Source organism: Callithrix jacchus, chromosome 5, assembly GCF_049354715.1.
Source record: "Callithrix jacchus isolate 240 chromosome 5, calJac240_pri, whole genome shotgun sequence".
NCBI classification, from domain to species: Eukaryota; Metazoa; Chordata; class Mammalia; order Primates; family Cebidae; genus Callithrix; species Callithrix jacchus.
The window spans coordinates 15,917,686-15,945,080 of NC_133506.1; the positions used below are offsets into that span (position 1 = coordinate 15,917,686).

The 27,395-nt window shown below is 35.9% G+C and overlaps 1 protein-coding gene across 3 annotated transcripts in view; it reads left to right on the forward strand.

Moving 5' to 3' along the window:
- The window catches only part of PLCB1 (phospholipase C beta 1), a 735,221-nt gene that overhangs the window by 572,564 nt on the left and 135,262 nt on the right, over positions 1-27,395 (forward strand). For all 3 annotated transcript variants that reach the window (XM_078371332.1, XM_035302836.3, XM_035302835.3), the window contains 11 exons: positions 1,208-1,292; positions 2,630-2,807; positions 7,255-7,322; positions 9,563-9,659; positions 12,526-12,610; positions 14,611-14,735; positions 17,950-18,104; positions 20,117-20,281; positions 21,696-21,795; positions 22,809-22,913; positions 23,926-24,035. In XM_078371332.1, the coding sequence (XP_078227458.1) occupies positions 1,208-1,292; positions 2,630-2,807; positions 7,255-7,322; positions 9,563-9,659; positions 12,526-12,610; positions 14,611-14,735; positions 17,950-18,104; positions 20,117-20,281; positions 21,696-21,795; positions 22,809-22,913; positions 23,926-24,035 (1,273 nt within the window). The remainder of the gene's footprint in view (positions 1-1,207; positions 1,293-2,629; positions 2,808-7,254; positions 7,323-9,562; positions 9,660-12,525; positions 12,611-14,610; positions 14,736-17,949; positions 18,105-20,116; positions 20,282-21,695; positions 21,796-22,808; positions 22,914-23,925; positions 24,036-27,395) is intronic.

Below are 27,395 nucleotides of genomic sequence, written 5' to 3' on the forward strand. Positions count from 1 at the left end.
TTATTCTTAATACAGTCATAGTTCTGCTAAAATGTATTATCATAAAAAATGTATTATCATTGCAGTGTGTAGAGATAACTATTGAAAATCAAGTTCGACAGATTGTAGATCAAATTCAAAGTCCATAAAACCCAAAGGAATTGGATACCTTTATAATGATATTTAACATTCCACAAAATGAGAAAAAAAATATTGCTTTTTGAAAGGTCAAGAGAAGCAGTAGCATTGAAGGAATATGAATGTTCCCCTATATCAGCTGTGTTTACAAGTTACTGGGCGTAGAGTTTGTCTAGTCTAGCTGGCGGATGCCGCCTTGTAACAGTGGAATCATCTTACATTTACTCTGCTCTTTTAATGTTTCAAAGGCATTTGCATCCATTACTTCATTTCATCTTCTCAGCATCCTCTGTCCCTTTCCAAGAACAGTTATTATCCTCCTCATTTTGTAGACCCAGAGTGGTTCAGACCCTGGACCTCAGCTCAGCAAACCCTGCAGCACCAGCCTTTTCCCATTATAGCAGTTTCCTACTGGCAACATGTTCAGAGTAATACCTCCTTTGCTTTTCTATTATGTACCTAAGAGTTGCACACACCTTTCCTCAAGGTGCCTGCTACTTTTATCTTTCCTCCAGGACCCCTACCCCAAGTGGACCCACTGTTTGCCTATCTTCCCTTTTCTAACATTTTGAGATCCTCTCCCTCTCTTGTTCTCTCTCCATCATCTTTCTTTCTCCATTCAGCTCCCTCCCTGCCATCCTTCCTTATCTATCCTCTTTCATCTCCTCATAAACACTGTTTTGCAACAGTGGTTTACAAATTTTACTCGAGAATTTAGATGGATATATGAAAGGGTTCTTTCTTCAAGTATCTTGCAATTGACTTAGAATCAGCAAGTTAAACAAAAGGGACTGAGCCTCTAACTCTGGGAATTTCAAGGCTCCAGTGATAGCAAATGACCTGCTGTCCCTTCCACTTGTGTCTATGCAGGTCTGCCTTGGGAACCACGTCACACATCAGTGTCTTCACTGTCTACCTGGATATATTATTTAAATTCACATAAGTTAGGATAAAGATCTAGGATGATAAAAGCCAATCCTGATTGTGGGATTCAAGAATTACTTCTTTCAGTAGTTAATAACATAAAGCAATCCCATCCATGCTCTTTGGATAAGGCTCCTGCCTTCTTTCTTTTCTTGTTCTCCCTTAGCCCAAAGCAGCAAGCCAAGATGGCGGAATATTGCCGACTGATCTTTGGGGATGCCCTTCTCATGGAGCCCCTGGAAAAATATCCAGTAAGCAGTTCTGATGTGTGTCATTGAAGGAATGCATGTGTTATTAATGAATGAGGTTGAGGGGAGACTTACTTTTCATGTTTATGTTTCTTGGTAAGATTAATGCAATTGATGAAGAAATCTTTGACATGAAAGATACCAGCAGTGGACACCGCTGAGGGTAGAGGATGTGCCTCTGCTCTCTTCCTCTTCCCACACTCTTCTCTCTCCCTGGCAGCCTGATGAAGCTCAATCAAGAGTGCAGATTTCCCAACGATGACAATCAGCCCATAGAGACAGTCCAAGAGGACAGGCCTCTGATCACTCCCAGGGAACCACATCACACCCCTTTGAGATAAATGGGTTGGCAAAACAGAACACTGCAGGCGGCACAATGTCTTCTTGGCCTGTCCCTACTGGCGGCTGTCTATTTCCTTGTACACACCTTTTGGTGTGTCATAACTCAGGTCACCCAATGCCATGATGGCATCTCTGCTTTGAGAAGAAAAACAGCAGAAATATCCTCAAAGTAGCCTTTTCCTTCCTGCACCCCTTTGCCCAATCTCCATGTATTTTTAAGTAGATTTATACCAGCCCCCAGACTCATTGCAAGCCAAGAAAAGAGGACTAACTTATGTGTTCTATAGACTTTCTCAAAGAAACCTACCTTGTGACTTGTACACATGCTCTCTGATACAACACCTAATGACCCTCTTATGGGAAATTGATTTTCTCATTAGATATGCAAGCTCTAAATTGTAAAAATAAGGCTTGCAAATATGGTAGCTTGAATCTTAGGGCTGGGAGGAAATCTGAAGCCACCTCTTTCACTTCTATTGATGCCAGGGAGATATGCAGCTAACCTACCTAGTGCTAGGATTGGGATTTTGCCAATTTTAAGGGGAACCTGAAAAAATGATTTCATGGGCTCACCTGGAAGCCTCTGCCCATCTTTACCAACAACTCTTCCTAGAAGATGCCTGGCTTCCCTCCTTCAAAAATTCAGGCCAGGGCCTTCTTATCTGTCCTAAATCACAATGATTGGGTTTCTATGGTCCATTGGAAAATCAATAAACGTTCAGATTTAGTACATCAAATCTACTAGGACATTTCTATGGTCTTATTCATGTAGAAATGTTGCAAATGTATAGTAATAAAAATACATCTTTGATGTAAAAAAAAAGAAAAAAGGAATTAGCCCCCATGCAGGATACACTGAGAAGAGCTTAATGAGCAGTGCTAAAGGTAGGGAAGAACAGTCTAGATATTCCGTATCCAAAGCTGAGCTGGGGGTCTGGGGAGGAGATCTGAAAGGAGGGAGCAGCATTTTTAAAGAATATACCTTTCATTTCTATTAGCTCGAATCTGGAGTTCCTCTTCCAAGTCCTATGGATTTAATGTATAAAATTTTGGTGAAAAATAAGAAGAAATCACACAAGTCATCAGAAGGAAGCGGCAAAAAGAAGCTCTCAGAACAAGCCTCCAACACCTACAGCGACTCCTCCAGTGTGTTCGAGCCCTCATCCCCAGGAGCCGGTGAGGGGATGGCAGGCTCTCCCCGTCATGTTTTGTGTTGGTTTAAGAATTGCTGCTCTGAAATTAGCTTAGAAGGACTTTGAACATTCCTATTTCTGCACAGTTTTAAACTATTGGTTTTCTCTTGCTGCTACAAACTTTGTGGCTTAAACCAGCACAAATGTATTATCCTCCAGGCCTGTAGGTCAGAAAGCCCTCTGGGTCTCACTGGCTTACACTCCAGGTGTCCACAGGACTGCCTTCCTTCCTGGAGGCTCTAAGGGAGAAGCTGTTTCCTTGCTTTTTCCAGCTTCTAGAGGCCACCCACATTTGTTGGCTTGGGGCTCCTTCCTCCAGCTTCAAAGCCAGCAAGGTTGCATTTCACTAACCTGTCTTTTGTGGTCACATCTCCCTCTGACCACAGGCAGGAAATGTCCTCTGCTGGCAAGAACTCATGTCACTATATTGGATCCATCCAGATAATCCAGGATAATCGCTGCCATGTCAAGGTCTTAACTCCATCTCATCTGCAATGTCCCTTTTGTCATGCAAGCTAACATATTCATGGAGCAGAGATATCTCTGGGAGGTCATTATTCCAGCTAACATGTAAGCCAGATAGTCATCAGAGTGACCATATGCCTTTAAGGTTCATAATGGGAAACATTCACTGTAGAACTGAGCTCAGAATACATTCTCACTGATGATATGCTGAAGAGTTCTGGGCATTTCAATTTTTTTCGCGTTTTAGAGAGATTGTTAAAATCTGCGGCATGGCAAAATTACTTAAATTATCTTCGGAAGTTCCTAGAAGATGCTTAATATCATTTCTTTTCCTTTTAAATTAAGGTTGAAATACATTTCTGTGGTTGGGGAGAAAAGAATTCAGTGGTCACTCATTTCCTTTGGATTATTTGTCATTTAGTCTAATTTATCTTCCAAGTTCAGTCAGAAGCTTGGCAATCTGTAAATTGCATTATAGACATCTGCTGACTGCAGGCTGATTAAGCGGAAGAAACTAAGCTTGACTCTAGGAAGTTTTTCAGTTATTAAGTTTAACATAGGAATGATCAATTTGGAAAACCACTTAACAGTGTCCACAAAAGCTGAATATATGCACTCCTTGAACCCCAGGAATTCCATTCCTAGGTATATACTTGACAAAAATACGTATTTAGGTTTACCAAGAGACACGTACAAGAATTGCTTAAATCAGCGGTATTGGCCTGGCATGGTGGTTCACACCTGTAATCCCAGCACTTTGGGAGGCAGAGGTGGGCAGATCACGAGGTGAAGAGATCGAGACCATCCTGGCCAACTTGGCAAAACCCCATTTCTACGAAAAAAATACAAAAAGTAGGTGGGTGTGGTGATGCACGCCTGTAGTCCCAGCTACTTGGGAGGCGGAGGCAGGAGCATTGCTTGAATCCAGTAGGCAGACGTTGCAGTAAGCCGAGATTGAGTCACTGCACTCCAGCCTGGCATCTGGCAACAGAGCAAGACTCTATCTAAAAAAAAAAAAAAAAAAAAGGCAATGGTATTCAGAATAGCCAAACACTGGAAATCAAATGACCATCAACAGATAAGTGAATTATGGTATATTCACACAAAGGAAGAATATGCAGCAATGAGAATGATCTATAACTAAATGAAAACTATGGATGAATCACTATAAATAAACATAATGTTGAGCAAAGGAAGTCAGGTACCAGAAACTATATACCGTATAATTTAATCTACATAACATGCAAAAACAGGCAGAACTAATTTATACTATTAGAAGTCGGGATAATGGGTTCCCTGGGGGAAAAAGCAACCAGAAGAGAGCCCAAGAGGCTTCTAGAGATGGGTTGTATTTTGTTGCTTAATCTGGATGTCATTTACTCAGACCTATTTATTTGGTGAAAATTCTTTGCATTTACGATATTTGTACTTTTCTGTACACCTATTATACATAAGTTATAAGATTTTAAAATAATTAAAATATAAACTCTAGGGCAATCAGGGTTAAAAAAAAAAAAGGAGCCTGAGACTCTGATTTGTCTTTTCTTCTATTTCCCTGTCTCCATTGCCTATTTTTTATTGTTTGGATTAAAATTTTTATCCACAGACACGTAATTCTTTGAAAGTGTTTGTTTTGCAGCTTTCGTCACTACTGTGCAAGTCTTTCAACACTTTTTCAGAAACAATCTTCGTTCTCAGTAAAAATGTTCTCTTTGAAGTTTGGAAGGGAATATCATTAACAGGCCTATCATTCACACCTATTTCCTAACACAGCTCTATCCCTTGAACCCTAACCTTGCCATCCTTTGCATGTGGGTGCTTCTGTTTTTCACCATCTGCCTTTCCCACTACCAGTTCTCCTCCTCTTATTAACCGGATGCATAACACAAATGACGATTTTTACAGGCAGTGAACATTATTGCTTAATACACAAAAAGGGCAGCAATCTGTTCATTATTCAGTAGATTTCCTAAGCTACCCGGTCGTCTGTTGTGTAATCAATGGAAACTTTTAGACATTTTAATATGAAGGTAGGCGCCTGAATAAAGAGCACTGCTGATTTACCATTTGGTCTGTAGATGTTAACAGTATTGGGAACTCAAGTAATTTGAAAACTGTGAAAGGTATTGTATTTCAAAGCTAATTTACTTATCATGGCCCCCATTGGCCAGATGCCTCTTCCACGATTCAGCCCTTGGCTAGACTTGTCTTAACGAACTAAGGTAAAGTAAGATGTCTTTTAGAGTTCAGCAAGATTCCCCCAATATCCCTCCAAAGATTTACAAGAGAAAAATCGGGTTTCTGCTTTTTACAGACTAGGAAAACAAATTCTTGCTTTCCCACAGAAACCACAGAATGGCCTGATTGAGTATTTGAAATGACTGTGAATTGTTGAGTCCCATGAATATTTTGTAGAAAGCTCTGCCAAACGATTTTTTAAAATTACTTAATTAAAAGAACCCCCTCTCTGATTTTTTTAAAAAGGTAATAAAAACTTGGTGCAAAAATTTCATTATAAAAAATGTTTAACTGGCAATATCCTAAAAGAATATCTCTAATATAGTAGTAAGATACATTTTCTATCCAAGATATAATCGATTCACCTTATTTACTAACACAATATCAGCATTATAAAGTGGTTGTATGTGGCTTTCTTTGATAAACAATCCAGTAAGTAATAACCCTTGTTGGTCCCAGAAATTCTTTTTCCCCTGGAGATTTTTAAGGAATATTTTTTTCACTGCTGTTATTCGTTAATTGAACTGTGTCAGCCAAATGAAAACATTTATAGGCTTCTCAGAGGACGGTGTAGTGGTCCCGTCTCCATTTATGTAAATTGAGTAGGGCAGCTAACTCAGAAGGCTGGCAGTGGCAGTGAGCGGGGCTGCAAGTTGCCTCGTTGAACCAATATTGCCATCTATCGGGCTGATCGTGCTATTGCATTGTGTGAACCCTGAAAGATAGTTAAATCAATTTAAAACTTTTGAACAATTTAGAACAAACTTATTGACTTTTTACTTGAAAATCTTTTTTATATAGCTAATATTACTGGGTATGATTGAAGCCCAGAGCTGTGGAAGAATGTAATGCTTCATCTTGATATGAATATTTAACCAAGCAGAAATGTCCATTAGTTCTTCAGGGAAAAAACAATTCAGTTAAATGACTGTATATTGGCTAAATATGAAGCTGAATTCTTTCTGATGGAGTTAGATTTCTAATCATGCTGATTGTTAAGGGCTCACTCATGTTATGCTGCCCTCTTAAAAAGAGTATCAGCGTTTTCTATGCTATATGCATTGTTGTGATGACAATACATCCATCAAATAAGCTTGCAGACAAATCATAGAATAAGGTTGGCCCTTTACGATTTTTGTGTAGTCAGTTTGCTGCCAAAGCCTGAGAGTTCCCGCCCCAGCTCCTAACTTCTTTGACTTCTGCGAGATCCTCTCTGGCCTTGAGAAAATGTCAACACAAGATCACTGAGCTATGTGCTGACCAAGCATTGCATGGAAGAGTCAGGGCTTGGGAAAGGAGGGAAAGATGAAGCAGGGGTTGTTTATCTGTTTTCTGGGTCATAGAGACCCTGGGAGGGTGTTTCTGTATCAAAATAGAATACATGTACCATAGAAAGCAAACTCTATTAAACATTAGCAGACTGTATTCAATGCCATGTGTTTAAAAACATATAGAGAAAAAAGACAAGCATTTTTCTATAGAATTTTGAGAATTTAAGTGGTATTACAAATTTAGAAAAAAAGTTTAGAAAAAAATCTATATTCAAAATGTCAATATAATTTTCTGTAATTAATAAAATTTAAATCCCTGAAAAAAATTTTAAAACAAACAGAAAGCCCAACTTCCAAGGAAATCTCTAATTGACTTTGGGAAAAATATGTGTTACAAGGACTTTAAACTTAAATGTTGAATTGTCGACATCATGATCTGTTATTAAAATTTGACAGGAGAAGCTGATACGGAAAGTGACGATGATGATGACGACGATGACTGTAAAAAATCTTCAATGGATGAGGTGGGTACTTAGGGCTTCTGGTCCCAAAGGCATTCCACCAACCTGCGATGCCCAGGTTACCTCCTGGATCTGACTCATGGTCACTTTCTGCCATCTAGTGGCAAAAAGTAAATGTGTGCGTTCCAACTGCCAGCTTCAATTTTTGAGGCAATTAAATGGCTTATGAAATGTTCCAAAGTCCAGAGAAGATATGGGGTTTAGAAAAATGCTCATAACTGTGACATTCCTTGTATTGTTGTGGTTTTGGAACACTAGAGCTACAATGATATAAACTTAGACATCCCAAGTAACTTGATTAGCTTAAAAATATTAATTGCACAGAACCTAGAAGAGAATCAGAAGCAGGTCAATTGCAATTTTTGAATTTTGTCTTAGCAGAAGTTTATACCGAAACAATCTGGGCAACAGGGTGAGACCCCATATCTTTAAAAAGAAGTTAAAATGAAACATAAAAATATCCAGATGCAGTGGTGCACACCAGTAGTTCCAGCTACTAGGGAGGCTGAGGCAGGAAGATGACTTGAGTCCAAAAGTTTGAAGCTGCAGTGAGCTATGATCACACCACTGTGCTACAGCCTAGATAACAGAGCAAGACGCTGTCTCTCTTTTAAAATACATATTTTTAAGTTTATACTGAATCTGCTTTCAAATTTGTTATATATCTTCTGTCTCAGTACTTGTAGCTCTACAATTTGGTAAAAATAAAACAAATAATAAACTGTTCTTACTTGATGCCCTTCCTCTTAGAATTATTTTTTAATGTCTAAAGTTTTGCTTCATTATGTTCCCCCACTAAATTTCAATCTTTAATTTCCAGTAGGAAAACGGTTTACCATGCCTGACAAAGTGTATGTGCCTGAGAATGATTTCAATTGTGTATAATTTCTGATTAGTGATTCTAAATAATTTTAAACCCTCTTACTAATTGGATAGTCCATTTGCAAATGAATGTTTCCCGGTTAACATTTGACCTAAATATTACTACCAGAATTTTTAAAAGAAACTCATCTCCACGCATTGTCTCCTCTAAAAATGTGAGAAAATATTAGATCACTCTATAGAGGCCCAGGTTATGCCAATACTAAAGTATTGGTTTTCTTTTTCATTCAAAACTCTATCAAAGTAATATGTCATAGCTAATGATAGCAAAAGCACCATGAGATTGTACCTGCCAGGCACTGTTTTAAGCTCTTTTACATAAAGTATTTTATAATCAAAAAGCCCTATATGCTGTAGGAACTGATTTTATTCTAATTTAGCAAATGAGCCAACTGAGGCACAGAGCAGTTAAGTAACTTGCCCAAGGTTGCCTCGATTCTAACTAGTGGACTTGGGATTCAAAATCAGGCAGCCCAACTCTAGAACCTGAGCCATTAATCCCTGCACTGTACTATCCTGCTTGTCTAAGAGACACATCAGGAACCAAGAAGGGAGGGAGGGAGGAATGCTGATGAAGGAAAGGCATTGTTTCCTGGTCCCAGCTCATTTCCACAAAGCAACATTTTTTATTATTAGGAAAAATTTTCAGTTCATTTGGTGGTCACCTACCTACTAATTTTCTTATTGTACAGTGAATTCTTAATTTGCTAACATGATGAGAACACATGGGCACATAGAGGGGAACAATAAACATGGGGTCTACCCAAGGGTGGAGATGGGAGGAGGAGAGGATAAGGAAAAATAACTAATGGGTACACCAGGCTTAATACCTGGGTGACAAAATAATCTGCACAACAAACCCCTGTGACACGAGTTTACTTATATTAAAAACACCTGCACATGTACCCCTGAACTTAAAAGTAAGAAAAAAGTTTTACTAACCTTAGACAACAACTGCGAACCCCCTGCAATGGACGATGAGCTAGACTTCAGTCCTTCTCAAACTTTAATGGGCATTCCAATCACCTTAGTAAAATGCAGGATCTGAGTCTGAGGCCTGCAGAGGAACTAAGATCAGACATTTCTAAACTGGTTGGTGGGGGCAGGGAGGAGGGGAATGAATATGTTGGGGCCAAGCTGCCAGCCACCATTCAATCTCCTGTCTCCCTTCCTCCCTCCCTTTTATAAAATGAGGTATTGCTGTTGCCTTTCTCCTGTAATGAATTTTCTTTTTGTATTTTTCAGAAAGGGAGTGATGATTGTCTGCAGGCTTGAGTCATGTGGTCATTTTCCCGGTAAAATAACAGATAATATAATGCTGACTCTGAAAATTTTTTTTGTTTTTTTATTCCTACTTCCAGGGGACCGCTGGAAGCGAGGCTATGGCCACAGAAGAAATGTCTAACCTGGTGAACTACATTCAGCCGGTCAAGTTTGAGTCCTTTGAAATTTCAAAAAGTAAGTTTTCCCTGGAGAAAAACCCCTCTCGTGCCATATAATGATTATGTTTTAAATACAGAGTGATGGGAGCAAAGAATGTTATCCTTAACAGAGTTCTTCATGTTTTTGAAGTCTTAAGTAGATATACATTTTGACAGTCTTGTTATCTTTACACATATATGTAGTAAATATACAGGTGTTATAAGATATTAAAATAACTATATGAGAAAGTATTCTATGATGTTCCCCTAAAATATTTAATAGGGCTACAGGCCATACATGGTTATCTGAATGACACATGACCGGAGTACATCTAATTTGGAATTGTACTTTGCTTTTTGTTTGCGACACACAATGTAATCCATCTATTACATAAGTGGTAATGTTGAAATAAATTCTCTACCTATTTCCCAAAAGGGAAGCAGGCAGAGACTTGATGAACCCTGATATTTATCTATATTCCCTTTGTCCAGCACATTTTATGTATTTAGAAGAAAATGCATTAACTTCACATCACTCACTTGTGTTTCCCTCCTTCAACTCTACATCCATACTTACACAAAGAAAATATCATGTTTACCCAGACAAAGGGCTCTTTATGAAAATGCCCTTTGTATTTTGCATGAAGTGTAAGATATTATCAGATTAAGGGAATGCTTGAAACTTACTAGCTGCTTATAAGGGTGTGCCCTTAAAAACAGAAATGTTGCCCACATGTACTAGCTTCTAATCAAGGATGGCTTTGCAGCTATATCAAAATCAAAGCCTCTACCAAACGCACTTTTTTATATTTGTATAGCGTTCCAAATAGTCTTCGCCTGGTAGCCCATGGAATCTAGATCTCTACAACAAAGAATTCAACTTCCAAGATTATATATAATGATTTCTCAACATTTCATTCAATGTCTTAAGTTCTGATGTTTCTTACAAGTTGTTTTATTTGACACATCCTAGCGTAGTTATTTTGATATCACTGTAATTTCATTGGCTGCAAAATGAGTTTCTCTAACTCTTTAGTTAAAAGCTCCAAGACAAGTAGACAAGTGTGAGAAAGAGCCAATACATTTAGATTCTTCAGAACCTGGAAACAACAGCACCAGCTAGACTCACAAACACACACTTTTTTCCTTGTGTTTAATATCATTTTATCATCTTTTTAAAAAAGAATAGTCAATATATTTACCAAGTACTTATTGAAGTTGACGTTAATTAACAATCATGCTTAAAATAATAAATCATATAAAAGTAGATGTATGATGGACCAAAATAAGAGAAGTCAGGGTTTGCCTTAGAGTGTACTGGAGAAGGTGAGAAGGTAGATAAAGAAGCCTGGGAATGATTATGACAAATGAAACTTTAATTTTGAAAGAGAGGTCAAAAAGGGAAAATATCTCAAAAATAACTCAGTTAAAAAATTTAGAGCTGGGCTGGGCGCAGTGGCTCAAGACTGTAATCCCAGCACTTTAGGAGACTGAGGCGGGTGGATCACGAGGTCAAGGGATCGAGACTATTCTGGTCAACATGGTGAAACCCCGTCTGTACTAAAAATACAAAACATTAGCTGGGCGTGGTGGTGCGTGCCTGTAATCCTAGCTACTCAGGAGGCTGAGGCAGGAGAATTGCCTGAACCCAGGAGGTGGAGGTTGTGGTGAGCCGAGATCATGCCATTGCACTCCAGCCTGGGTAACAAGAGCGAAACTCCGTCTCAAAAAAAAAAAAAAAAAAAAAAAAAAATTAGGGCTATCTATCCACCTTGTACAACACTTATCTAAAATACTGTTTGTAATAGTTGGTTTTTAGTGGGAACGAGAGTAGAGAAAGTGACTCTCAGTCTTTCTAAATGAAGATAACTTTGTTTTGTTTCTCTCACTCTAATCAGAGGCTTGAATTTCACTTTCAAAGTATTTATCTTCTGTTTAGCACATTCACCTCTTTGGCCTCTATTTTATTTCCTACTGTATTAGTCCATTCTCACGCCTCTATGAGGGAATACCCAAGACTAGGTAATTTATTAGGAAAAGAGGTTTAATTGACTCACAGTTCTGCATGGCTGGGGCGACCTCAGGAAACATAACAGTCATGGTAGAGGCACCTCTTCACAGGGCAACAGAGAGAATGAGGCTAGGGGAAGGGAAATGCCAGATTCTTATAAAACCATCAGATATCATGAGACTAAACTTATAATCATCAGAACAACCACCCCCATATGGAAAACCACCCTCATAATTTAATTATCCCCACCTGGTAACATCCCTTGACACGAGAGGGCGTTATAATTCAAGATGAGATTTTGGGTGGGGACACGGCCAAACCATATCACGTATCTAATATGAAAATGAAGTCATGAGACAGGAAAATTTCCAAGGATCTTTCTGTTTTGAAAGACAGTAATTCTGTCATATTAATTGTTTGAACCAAAAAAGTATATACAAACTGGGAAGGTGACAATGTGGGTATGAAAGAGATAGTCAGCACCTAGCACAAACATTCCCATGGTCTCTTTTGTTAATCCCCACATTGGTCCTAAGAAAAAAAATCTGGATAAATTTAGAACAAAATATTCCCATGGGGTCCCTGCTCTTCTGACAAATTTTTTTATTGCCACACTATACTCATCTAAAATTAATTCATGTCCCTAAATTACAAAAGCATAAATAGCTCTGACCCAAGGAGCAAATATTAGAAAAGACAACTAACAAGACTCAACTTTTGTTATAAGTAAATTGTTCACTAGAAAAAAAGATTAAATATTAAAGGTATATTAAGGATTATTTGCCCTCAACTTCATTGAAAAGTTGTTGATTTCTTTTATAATGTTATGATTTATAACAATGAATTTTATTTCTCACCTTCCCTTCTTTTGTTTTGTTGTTGCTTAACTCAGAAAGAAATAAAAGTTTTGAAATGTCTTCCTTCGTGGAAACCAAAGGACTTGAACAACTTACCAAGTCTCCGGTGGAATTTGTAGAGTATCCTTGATTTGACGAATGACTGCAGAATGAATACAGCTGGGAGTCTTGTGCTATTTGTTCATTTGGTTTCTTTTTTTCTTTTTTTTTTAAATATTTTATTGCATTTTAGGTTTGGGGGTACAGGTGAAGAACATGCAGGATTGTTGCATATGTACATAAATGGCAATGTGGTTTGCTGCCTTCCTCCCCATCACCTATATCTGGCATTTCTCCCCATGTTATCCCACTCCAACTCCGCACCCCTGGCTGTCCCTCTCCTAGTCCCCCCCAACAGACCTCAGTGTGTGATGCTCCCCTCCCTGTGTCTATGTGTTCTCATTGTTCAACACCCGCCAATGAGTGAGAATGTGGGGTGTTTGATTTTCTGTTCTTGTGTCAGTTTGCTGAGAATGATGGTTTCCAGGTTCATCCATGTCCCTACAAAGGACATGAACTAATCATTTTTTAGGAGAAAGATGCATAAAATGGCTTAAGTATATAGCCTGGAGGGACAAATAGTTTCAGATCTCATCCACAATGCTGGGTGGGGTAGTCTGGCCTATGGAATAAAAAACTGGTCTTGGAATAAAGGAAGCCTAGATTTCAAGGTTGCCTTTATACCACCAAGCTCTGTGTCCTTCGGCAATTTGCTTAATCCTGACTCTCCCTGTCTGTAAAACATAAATAATGATAGATACCAGCTTTATGGTTTGCTCTTTGGATGAGGTACAACATATGTAACATGAGTGTGCATACTGTACACATGTGTAAGATAATAAATAAGGAAATACATACCTTACCTGACATCTCACATACTTATATGTACATCTGTGCAAATAGTAGGCATGATGATATTATAAATATAATATACATTGCTAAGAATGGCTTATTGATATTACTGACAACAAAAATTTTTGCTATTATCCATGAACTAAAATAAAGTAAACCAGGCTATTAAATTCATTTCATAAAATTAACACTAAATATCACAAAGTGCTCAATTTCATGTAGTAAGTCCTAGAATAAAGTTAACCTTTAAAATTTATCAGTGGAAAAAGAAATGTTGATCCCATAAATAAAGTTCTACTACAAAATTATCATCATTAGTATTCATTATAGACTGTGTGACAGATCTTGTCTTATCTCATTTAATCTTCACAATAGTCCTAAGATGTAGGAATTGTTAAATCTATTTTATAGGTAAGGAAACTGAGGCACAGAAAAAAAAATAACTTGTCCAAGATTATTCGACTAGCCAGTTTGAGAGTTGAGATTCAATTTCATTTTGTCTAGCTCAGAACCGTAGCCAACCTTTACCTAACTTGGTGATAGGAAATAGTGTTTTAAAGACATTGCATCATCCAAAACTACAAGATTCTTAAGATGGAAAACTGATGATGATAGGAACCAAAATGTGAAGCAAGATCAGAAACTTCTGTGCTACGCTGACCTTGTTATCAGTTATAAAGAGTAACACAGTCTTGGCAAACAGCATTCCCAGAGAAGGTTAATAAAATGAGGAGACAGCATTTCAAAAATAGCTATGCAGTGCATGTTATCTACTTCTCCCAAACACAGTATCATCCTTTCCAATGATTTAACACATTCCAGCCTCCTTGTGTGTCCTTAGTCATGAAGTCTGTCCTTAATACTCTCCACAAAAATCACATTGACTTTCGCTCAGCCACTTTTGCCACCTCATTGACTTTTACCCATAAGGCTCTGCAAAGCTGATGCTATGCTTACGTGATAAGAGCATACTTATTCTGTTAGTTTAGAAAGCTTTTTGCATATTTAATATGACAACAAAAATATTTGCTATTATGCATGAACTAAAATAAAATAAAACAGACTAATTTCTTTGATTAAATTAACACTAACCCAAATTAGCCCAATGAAATATATCATCAATATTTACTTCGTTTTCCAAATGGAGAAAGATGGAAGGTAGCTTCTCAGTTACTACTATTGAGTAAATATTTTTATAACTGTATTCACTACTTAACATGATGGTCCAGATATAACAAAATGCAGCTTAGCAGGATATATCCAAAAGGAACACGTGTGGATTCATCCAACTATATGCCTCAGCTATTCTGGAATGCAGGTTGTCAGATGGTGGCACTTAATTTCCAGACAATGGGTAAGTACATGCTTGCTCCCATTCTGCTGTGAAGTCACATTGCCAAGTGTCCCAAAACCATTCCCACATAAATGGGGAAACAAAACTGCCAGACTTGATTGAAAAAATAAATAAAAGCAAATTTCAATGAAGGGAATATCAATGCAAAAATAAAAGTGAACTTTGAAAATCGAGATATTTTCTTCAATTATTCCATAAATGGATATTTATTTCTACAGGTTTTGCATTATTTTTCAAACAAAAATTTTTAGACTTTTAAAAATAATACATATTTATTTTGAAAACAATGGAAAATGTAATAAGTATTTTAAAACAAACGGCCAGGAATGCTACCAACTCAGAGATTCCAATGTTGACTTTTAGCTTTGTAATCTGTCTTTTTTTCTACGTATTAATGATTTTTTAATGTAAATCCTCATTTAAAATAAATACATATTCATATGTACATATATAAACTCACTTATGTGTCACATGGAGACATGCATTTCAGTAGCCGCATACTAAGCATATTTCACAATTCACTAAAAACTTATTTCTAGCCACTAAATTTCTTTTGGAAAAGTTTTTTAAAAAATAATTACTAATGTTAAAATATACGAACGTTTTAAGCACCTTTTTGAATATTACCAATTGTCTGTAAAAAATGTGCTATGTACTCTGCTGTCCGTAATGTTTGTTATGAGGTAGTCTCTCTCATTTGAGATCTCGGTTAGGTATTATTATTAAATAATAATAATTAAACTTCAGACAAAAATGTTATTTCACTGTTATTTTAAATTTATTTCTTGAATTATTATTGAGGTTGAACTTTTTAAAGTATATTTCTTGTTTTTTGTATTTCTGCTTTTATGAATTACAAATTCAGGACTATTGTCAATTTTCTTGTTGATTTACAACAGCCCTTTTATTTCAAGGGTATGTTGTTTTTTGCGAAACAGAGACAAATTCATTGGATGAGCTCAGGCTGATTAATGTTTAATTAAAGTTCTTGGTTTACTTGTATGATTACAGCCTCCCTACCCAGAATGAGAGCCCTATGGTCCCATTTTTCTCGTGGTTTCTTTTTTCTTTAACCTTTCATCCATCAAAATTTAATTTTGGTACATAGTCTCAATGAGAGCAATTCATTTTCAACCTAAACAATCATCCCACTGAACTGGAATTACAGGCTAATAGATGCAGCCTTTTCTGTTGTTGTCATTAATTGAGACCCACTTTTTTCACTTTCTACCTTTTCCATTAATAAATTTGTCTGCCTTCCTGGATGCAATAACTCACTGTTTTTACTCTATTTTATAATATGGATTAATACCTGTAAGTGGTGATTCTCCTTTACTACTATTAATTTATAGTTCTGTTTTGGCCATTGCCAGTGAAATTATTTCAAATATACTTAATTTGATCATATTGTGTTTCCCTTAACCACTAAAAAAATATATAGATATTTTTAATCATATTAAATTTATAAATTTATCTGACAAAAACTGACACCTTTTTAACTTTTAGTTTTTCTGTCATGAGAAAAATGCTTTTCTCTTTACTTTACAAATATTTGTATTAGGTCCCTCGGCAAAATCACTCGTCTTCATTACAGATCTTGTTGTCTTTGATAGAATCTTTCTTTTTATTTATATTATATTTTTGACATGAGAAAAATGCTTTTCTCTTTACTTTACAAATATTTGTATTAGGTCCCTCGGCAAAATCACTCATCTTCATTACAGATCTTGTTGTCTTTGATAGAATCTTTCTTTTTATTTATATTATATTTTTGACATGAGAAAAATGCTTTTCTCTTTACTTTACAAATATTTGTATTTGTAAATCAAATTGTTCTCTTCTGGCTATTTTTTAATGTACAAACTATCAATGTTAATGATAGTCACTTCCTTATCTATCAAACACCAGGTCTTACTTCTTCTATCTAAGTGAAGAGTGGCCATCTTTCTCTTTATCCTGATCCCAACATAAATTATACTGTTGAGATACCATCAAGTTGGATATTGGCTGTGACTTTGAGTCAGATATTCTTTAGCACACTAAAGGGCCTGAGTCCTATTTGACTAATGTTTTAGAAGTTTGTATTGAATATTATTAAATATCTCTTGGACATTCATTGGGATGATCATATGTTCATCTTTCAGGCATAAATGTGATGTTATCTTAATAGATTTTATGTCCTAATAAGCAATTATCCTTTTGCTCCCAAGATAAGCACTACTTATTTGTTGTGTATTAGTTTTAGAACATATGACTTGCTAATGTGATTTTTAGGCTTTTGAAGCCAATTTTTTTCAAGTGTCCATTATTTTTCTTGAAATTGTGTTCAACTTTGGTTTCATAGTTATGTTTATAAAATAATAGTTTAATAAGAGAGAAAATTTCACTTATTTTCCCTGCGCTGAAAATGATTTGTTACATGAGACTTTACAATAATTATATCATCACCTCTTTATTAGCCACATAAATAGAGATGAGTCATGACACAGATAATCTGGAACAGTTGACAACCTCCCAGATTCTTTACAATTGTAATATGTATTTTTTCACCCTATCAGTTGCAATATGTGTGAATATTCATTTGATGTACTGACGGAGTCTGAGGAAAATTTTGACCAGTAACCTTTATTCACTGGAAAAGAGTCCATGTATAATTAGATATTCGTTGTAAGTAATAACAGAAGTCCAAATTTAAAAAAAGAATTTGTTGTGCAAATTAAAAAGCAAGAAAAGGCATTATAGCATCCTCTTTTAATGAGGTATGGAGGAGTCCATTATAAAAGACAAGGCTTGGGAGCATAAATTGGTTTCAGCACAATCTCAGCTCACCACAACCTCTGCCTCCCAGGTTCAAGTGATTCTCCTGCCTCAGCCTCCTGAGTAACTGGGATTACAAGCATATGCCACCATGCCCGGTTAATTTTGTATTTTTAGTAGAGATGGGGTTTCTCCATGTTGGTCAGGCTGGTCTCGAAATGCCAACCTCAAGTGATCTGCCCACTTTGGCCTCCCAAATTGTTGAGATTACAGGCGTGAGCCACTGCACTGTCAGTTTTTTTTCTTATCTGTGTTTTCTACATTTCTACAGGGACTAACTCTCTTGTAAAGGAGTCCATTCACAAAAGTGGACTGTGATAAATCTTACTTTACAATCTTACTTTCTTACTCCAAATATAGATACTCTCACAATAAGGCTTGTGTTTTTGATATTCAGACCTGGCTATGCAAATAAATATGGGCATGTATGAATACAACGGGAAGAGTGGCTACAGATTGAAGCCAGAATTCATGAGGAGGCCTGACAAGCATTTTGATCCATTTACTGAAGGCATCGTAGATGGGATAGTAGCAAACACTTTATCTGTTAAGGTATGTACACCACATCACAAAATTGTTCCTAACAATAGTCTTGAATTTATCTACATTGCATAAAGAAGTGGCTTAGTCATTAAAAATGTAGTAACTAGCAAAAACTCTACTTTCTTCATACATTTTTTTCCTCTAACGATCAAATTTGAATTACAAGTTTTCAAGGCCACATGGATGAGATAAAGGGGCTAAATCTCATTCTTAATATAATAAAAGTCTGACTCTAAATTAACAAAATGAGTTGGAGAGATTCATCATGACTAATTCTCTTTTTTTGGTGTAAATATCCTACTGTGAAATTTACATGATAATTAGTGGCCCATATTAGAGAGATTTTCTGGTCTTTTTTCCCCTTTGGTTCTGAGGGAAATCAGAGAAAGAACATTCCCTCAATAAATTATCAAATATTAAACAAAAGCTTTCAAGCTACTTTAAGTGGTTTTTAAAAATACTCCAGATTTTTCAGAAATTTTAAAAGACATATTAATGATATCTAACTCTAAACAATTCCAAGTGACTTTTTTTAGTCTTTGAAATTGATGTTATACCAGATATAATTTTTTTAGATGTCAGAAAATATTTTTCTCCTATGAAAAGAGAATCAATTTTTTAGAATACTTTTTTACAAGGATTCTTCAGCGTTAAAGCTTTTTTTTAAAAATATTGTCTCTTTTCTCTTTAACTGAATAACTATAGAACTAAGAGACTTTTTTACTGGACATAAATGCAATTTTTTATTAACCTTAAACAAAGGCATTTGAAAAACTATGTAAAAATCTTTCTGTAACAGCTTCACTAATTTCTTTATACCTTAATCAGTTGAGCACATTTTTACCTTAAAACTTATGTCACTTTATATCCAGGGTTTATAAAATAAAATTTCAATGAAGTGTCTCATAATTATATCTTTTGAAATTACTTCAAGCCACATATATAAAGATTTCAAGTTGGCAGAATTAGAGTGTTTTGCCACCATTTAGTCTGATTTCTGGCCCAATCATGAGCTAGGAAATTCTGTCTCCTTTCACAAGCTTGAGCTCAGAAAGTTCTTGACCAGTAGGCAACTTTTTTGTGACCACATAACCCAGATGTACGAGGTTTGGTCTGTCAGCACTTGCTTCCTGCTGTTCCCCTTCCTGGTATACAGCAGAAGGACATCTTGTTTGCTTCCATTAACCTTTATGGCAGGGGATGGATACCTCAGATTTTGAAAATTTGGATAGAAACAGAGGCAGACATGGAAGACATTTTATAAATATGTAATATTAAAAATCTCTTTTAAGTCTATAATATCCATTAGTTCTATAGCTAGACAAATAATATCTAACATTGTGTAGATGCTGACATTGTGTGAGATTGGGGTAACAATAAACTGATCTTGATGGTTTAAAGCGAATACTTGTTCATTTATTCGTCCTACAATACATTGTCTTATATTATTAATTGACTACTTCTAACCTCACCATTTTCAAAACTCCTCTACCAGCCTGTATTAGTCTGTTTTCACACTGCTGTAAAGAACTACCTGAGACTGGGTAATTTATAAAGAAAAGAGGTTTAATAAACTCACAGTTCCAGATGGCTGAGGAGGCCTCAGGAAACTTATAATTATGGTGGAAAGTGAAGGGGAAGCAAAGCACATCTCACATGAGGGGAGGAGTGAGAGCGCGAGGGGAGAACCACCACACACTTTTGAACCATCAGATCTTGTGAGAACTCACTATCACGAGAACAGCATGGGAGAAACCACCCACATGCTCCAATCACCTCCCACCAGGTCCCTCCCCAAACATGGGATTACAATTCAACACGAGGTTTGGTTGGGGACACAGAATGAAACCATATCAGGACCCTTTAAGCAAAAGAGAAATCATATTCCTATTCTTGCTTCTATTCCATTTTTCTTATAATTCAACATTCACCAGCAGCATTTGTGACTTTTTAAAGTATTATGTCTTTGTTATTTGCATATCAAAACTCCTTATGGATTGATTGATTGATTGATTTTCTAGATTATTTCAGGTCAGTTTCTTTCGGATAAGAAAGTTGGGACTTATGTGGAAGTAGATATGTTTGGGTTGCCTGTGGATACAAGGAGGAAGGCATTTAAGACGAAGACATCCCAAGGAAATGCTGTGAATCCTGTCTGGGAAGAAGAGCCTATTGTGTTCAAAAAGGTTGGTCACATATTCTTGATATGAGCTATACCTGCATTTTTCAGGTGTTTTACATTGAGAAAATAATGAAATGGTGAATTATTTATAGTTTAATTTGAAAATTTAGACATTTATAAAGCAATTAACCTTTGAAGGCCATTCTGAAAACTCTTCAAGATTTCTGTGAATCACTTGTTTGGATTTTCAGAATTGTATTATAAATCAATTCATTCTAGTTTGCCGCAAATGGATGGTCATAAAAACAAATAAATTTAACTCATATCATCTAATAGTACAAGTGATAAATGATACATTTTAATTTTAATGCAAATGAAGTAGAGGGGAATTAGGGAATAATATAGTGGCTGAGAGAAGAAAAATCCATACTTTCTTTAAAAGGAATATTATTTAAATTCCCTAAAATCTCTAGCCACTGAGAGCTGGTCATTCAGTCTTGTCTGGGTTCTATCTAATAAAAAAAACCTTTCGCACTCAACTGGGCCCTTCTCTTTCTTCATGAAAAGCAAATCTTCACACATGCTTATCATGTAAAGGAAGAAAATAAGTTCAGTGGGAAGTAGACTTTTTACTCTCTTTGCTTTTATATGGCCAAAATGTCCACAAAGCCAGTCTTCTGCAAAGAGAATAGCTATATGAAAACTCTGTTCTCTGGGATTTTTCCATATTTTAACTGACTTTAATAATCTTGTTTACCATAATGTTTACTTTGTAGGGTTATTATGAATTTTACATAAGTGAATACATTAACCACACTCAAGAAATGTCTAGCACAATGAAAATATTCAATAAATGTGAGTTTGCTGTTTTTGTAAACAATAAATGTTTAAAGAGATAATTGACCTCATGTTCTTGACATGAGCTATAACTGCATATTTTAGATGTTTCACACTGAGGAAAGAAATGAGTAATTGCTTGTTGCTTACTATAGGAATTTACAAATTTATAAAGCAATTGTAATTTAAAAACTATCTTGAAAGCTACTCCTATTTTTCCAGTGGTGGTAGTTTTTATGTTTTTTGCTCTCACTTTGAAGATGCAGAAGTCATTTCATTTGAAAACATAAACACAATTTTCATGTGGTAATAAGACCACTAAACTCTTTTTATTTAAGGATAGAACTTTTGTCATTTCCACATTTAGAATGTTCATGTAAAAATAAAACAGCCTATTATTTTTTAACAAATGCCTCATTAAGTCAAGGTGATAAAACATAGATGAAGCCCTATCCCTGGCCACCCATGTCTTCTCCTCTGAAAATGAAACTTACAGAGCAACATCTTTACTTTTGTCTAAATTAGCTAAGTAGGAACTTCTACTTGGATCTGAGAAGCAAGTTCTGATTGAATAATACCTTTCTAATTATTTCTGGGAACTGTTCATTCTTATAACCAGGTGTCCTTAATGTCCCTTGTAGGTGGTTCTTCCTACTCTGGCCTGTTTGAGAATAGCAGTTTATGAAGAAGGAGGTAAATTTATTGGCCACCGTATCTTGCCAGTGCAAGCCATTCGACCAGGTATGGATAATGTGCTGAGAAACTTTTTATCAAAGTTTCAAAGATAATCATCACTGCTTAGAATATTACTAGAAAATGATTTCAGAAACTATTTTCTGCTTGTAATTTTGTTAGATAACAAGGGCTATGAGATTACTTAAATTTGAGTTACATGTTTTGTGACATGTTGTAGTATTAATATATTAGTCAACTCTTGCAACAATAATTGTATATAACAAACAATCTGAAAACATATATGCCAGTGTTTGTCTTCATGCTCATAAGTCTGTGGGTTGGCTGAGTCTGGCAGATCTAGCCTGAGCTCAGCTGCATAGCTGTGCTTCAGGTTCTGGGTTGGGTCTATGTCTGTCCCACATGCACTCACTCTGGGGCACAGGCTGAAGTGGCAATGGCTTCTGCAATATGAAATTCTCTTGGCAGACCATTGGAATACAAAGGGCAAATCTAACTCCACATGTGCATTTTAAGCCTCTGCTTACACCAGATTACTAACATACTGTTGACCAAAGCAGAGCATATACTAAGCACAAGTCAAGAAATATGTCAAGGCTGGGCATGGTGGCTCATCCCCATAATCTCAGCACTTTAGGAGGCTGAGGCAGGAGGATTTCTTGAGGCCAGAAGTTTGAAACCAGCCTGGGCAACATGGTGAGACCCTCTTTCTACAGACCCTCTCTCTACAAAAAAAAATAATAATAAATAAATAAATAAAGTCACATCAAGTATGATTCTGTTATGGGTACAAGTTTGGATCAATAATTTAATCTATGACATATGATTTTGAATTCTCTTTTATGGGAAAAAACATGGTTGGAAAGGGAAAAAATAACAATGTTTTCTTGTCTAATGAGAAAAATGATACCTTATTCACAACTGTTATTACAATGAAAAATGTGACCTGTTTTTCATTGGAAGTCACCTCAAATACATGTTTTTATCACATAGATGTGCATGGTTATAACTAACATTGTGAAAGGAAATGTGTGCTACACAGCATTATTCTTACCCTCCAGGCTATCACTATATCTGTCTAAGGAATGAAAGGAACCAGCCTCTGACGCTGCCTGCTGTCTTTGTCTACATAGAAGTGAAAGACTATGTGCCAGACACATATGCAGGTAAACAACTTAACTCAAATACCCCTTTAGTCAAAGAATTATGTCTGTCTGAGTCACCATATGTTTTGGGTTAGTGGAAGGAAAACTGAACCAAACAAAATCAGGAGATTCTGGCTTAGAATCACCCCTACTTTTGTATGTATGTTTAGAGATAAATTTCTCAAGCCATTGTGAATATATTTTAATTTGATGTATTTTAATTTAAATCACAACACCTTGGTTTTTTGAATGTCTTATTCTCATGGGCCCAGCACTTACCAACTCATGTTACCCATTACAACAGATGTCTAGGTCTGTACACTGAGTTTGTCTTCCACCAGTTTTAGAATGCTGATTCTTTTCATGGGTGACATCATTATTTTAAGAAAGTAACCAAGAATCATAAATGTAAATGCTTATACTGCCAAGTAGCTTAGGTGTAAGACACTGGGGAGTGGTGGAGACTATGGTAAACTTGGGGCACATGGGCCATCCAAAGCTGGCAGCCATAACTCATTCTAGCTAGGCACTGCCATTCAAATGATAACTATATTGCCAAATCATTGGGTTATTCCAACAGTCCAGAAAGTAGGCTTTTCATGTGAAATGTCTCCATTTATAAACGTCATTGAGCCAAATAGGAAAATTGTGTGGGCCATTGCTGGAATGGCCCACACAAAGAAAACTAAAAGTATTAAGAAACTAAAGAATTAAGAGTATTGAGGGATCCTGAGTTGGAGCCTGTCCAGTTTTACTCTCAGACCTAAACTCTTAATTTCTCTCTTCCTGAAGTTTCAACAGAGTTTTCACCCTTGTCCATGTTCAAAGTGTTGAATAGAGGAGTAGATAGTTATATGGGTAGATGGAAGAATAAAAGGTGAATGATGAATGAATGGGTGGTTGGATGGATGGGTGGGTAGATGGGTGATGAATGGATGCATGGACTGATGGTCAGATAGCTGAGTAAATAGATGGATGACGGATCCTCAATACCTCCAGGACCTCTGATCTAAAATGTCTCTTCCCTGTTTAGATGTCATTGAAGCTTTATCAAACCCAATCCGATATGTGAACCTGATGGAGCAGAGAGCAAAGCAGTTGGCTGCTTTGACACTGGAAGATGAAGAAGAAGTAAAGAAAGAGGTGAGAGGGCATTTTCATCTCACTTACGGCATTAAGCATGATTTCCACACCTACTTGCTGGCCTTGCTTAAGTAATATCTCACACCTCAGGGAAAATAGCACAGTGGAACAACACTTTCATGGAGTGCAGAATCACGTCACAGAACATCTGGATGATTGACTTAAATTTTTCACATTTCATTTCCTTTTGGCATTCTGTGCATCTTATCTTGTGATAAAATTAAACTGTACTCATCTTGCTATTTCAGATGAAACTTTCTGTGTGATTTCATGCCAATTAAAGGTGATGAAGACACTTAAAAAGGAAGATAATCATCAAATCATTTAGTATTTCCCTTTGTCTTTAATGTAATATGCAGGATTTTCAGGGTGCTTTTCTGATTTTTTTATAATACATAAAATATTTAACACAATACCTGGAAAATAGTATGAACCATAAAGAGTCTACTATTATTATTACATGGTATATTTATGTATTATAATGTATGTCCTCCAAATAATTGATACAGAATTCTCATTAGATGTCACAATACAAATAATAATTAAGGAAGGGTCTAAAAATAGTAGAAATGAAATTTAAAAATCTAAAGCCTCTATGTAGACTGGCAGTCTTTTTGCTTTTTAAAAAAGTGAACTATAACTTGATTATTGAGGGTACTAATATTAAAAATAGTGATAGAAATGGGCTATTTTCATATTTTATTCAGAGGAAGATTTTGAGAAAAAAGCATAGAAATGGAGAATTATCAGTATGGGGGAAAAACCTTGAAAATTATTTTTATTAACTATAATAGTTATCCATTAAATAGTCCTTTTAAATAGTCTATTAAAGTGGATATTGTTCATTAAATAATGTTTTTCTTATTTCAAATGTATTCTAGGTTTATTATAGAAAATTTAAAACATAAAAATGAGAAAATAACACAACAAAGAAACGACTGTAATTCAAACACCAATCCACTCAGAGACAGCCACAGTGAATGTGGGGCGTATACATAGCTAGCCTTTTATGCACAGTTTTTACTTTTTCACAAAATGGGGTAGTGTTCACAGTCTGTGTTTTAAGTGAAAATGAAAGTATTAAATATTTTATTGTCCATGTAATTAAATGTTCTTCTATGACATGACTTAATGACTCATAGCCTTCTATCATATAGCTCCACCATAATTTAATTACTAAGTCCCCAATTATTGGATACATGCAATGCTGCACTATTTTTTTTTTATATTTATGGGCACACAGTAGGCATATATATTATGGGGTGCATGAGATCTTCTGATACAGGCATACTGATTTTTGTATGCTGATTTTTAATCCTGCAACTTTACTGAAGGTTCATCAGTTTTAAGAGTTTGTTTGTAGAGTCATTAGGTTTTTCCAAATATAAGATGATACCATCTGCAAACAGGAATAATTTGATGTTTTCCAACTTGTATACCCTTCATTTCATTTTGTTGTCTAATTGTTCTAGCTAGGATTTCCAGTACTATGTTGAATAATAGTGGTGAAAGTGAGCATCCAGGTCTTATTCCAGATCTTAGAGGAAAGGCTTTCATTTTTCCTTTATTCAGTTAGATACTAGCTGTTCAACTGTTACATATGGCTTTCTTTGTGTTGATGTATGTTCCTTCTCTACCCAGGGCGGGTATAGAAGGTGGGATTTTTTTTTTTTTAGGGTTTTTATCATAAGGGATGTTGAATTTTATTAAATGTGTTTTCAACATCAATTGAAATGATCATATGGGTTTTTTTTTCCTTTATTCTGTTGATATGATGTATTACATTGATTGATTTGCATATGTTGAGCCATGCTTGCATCTCAGATAAATCTCACTGGGGAGAATAACAGCTCAGTTTCTTACTTGTGGTGGGCAACTTCTGTGTTACAATTCATGATCCAGAGTGCCCTGTGGGATCAGTCTAAGGCTGGAGTTTGCCTGAGGCCACATTAGACTTACCTTCCTTCCTATATTAACCTGCTTGCCTCACCTCCCTGCAGTTTTTTTCCTGAGCGCATTCTCTCAGTTACTCATGTGCTCAAGAATCCTCATGTCCACTTCTGCTTCTAGGGAAACCAGCAATGCTAAGTACTTTGCTGTTTTATAAATAAATACAAGAATGAGTTCCCTTTCTGAATTAATTGCTTGGGAAATAGAATTTAAATATTTGGCAATAGTTACATCTTTCATTTTAATATTTCTTCACTGATAATAATGCTTTTTCTCTTTTCCATGGCCTTTAAAAGATTAAGACTAGAGAATTCTGTGAGTTTCTCATTTTACTCATATAAACATCAGTATGAAATTAATTTCTCTCTTTGGAAATCTACCAAAGGCTCTCAAATTCTTTTCTCTTTTTACTGCTTTACTTAATAGCATATTTAAGAAAGTATAATTCAAGGTAAAGATAATTTACATAGGTATAAATAAATCACTATTAGTAGCACTCTTCTCTAAATAGAAAATGGACCTATTAGGTATGATGCATATTACCTGAGTGGCAAAGTTATCTGAATAACAAACTGCTATGACACACAGTTTACCTATGTAACAAACCCACACATGTACCCCTGGACCTAAAATAAAAGTTAAACAAAAAAGAAAACAGGAGCATTTTTTTGAACTGTCTGTATTTTATTCTGTAAGAAATAGAGATTAAAAGAAAGCATGTTCAAGTGAAATTACATGTATTTTCAGTATTTAGAAGAAATACTTTTTAGATTATCAACTTTAACCCATTCATTAGCCATTGTCTCTAAGAAATAAGCACTTGCTTCAAGAGAATATTTCAATGCTATCATATTTCAGCCCACTTTTTATAGTGTCTGACTCACACGTTCTTGTGAGTGAGCTAAAATTTATCTAAAATTGTTTGCAAATATTAGCTGGGTGTGCTGACACATGCCTGTAGTCCCAGCTACTTGGCAGCCTGAGGCAGGAGAATCACTTGAGTCAGAGACAGAGCCTACAATGAACTATGAATGCACTACTGCACCCTAGCCTGGGCAACAGAGACCATGTCTCTAAAAATAAATAATAAAATAAAATAAAATTGTTTGTAAATATTTCCTGATTCAGTGTATAGCCCCAATTCAATCAGCAATTGAGCTAAAGGTCTCATAATGGAACATTTTACTAATGGTGCCTCAGAGAGACCATTTCTGTAATGATTAGGGAATAAAGTCACTCTAAAGAATGGGAGCCATAAGGCCTTTGAGACTGTAGGGCTCTTTTTACAAATTGGTGTCCTTTGAAAACCTTATCTTTGCACCAAGTTATTGTAGGAGAATAAAACGTACAAAAATATAGAAATAGAGTTTTAGGTCAATCTTATTTTTGTTTATCTTTTCTTAAAGGTGA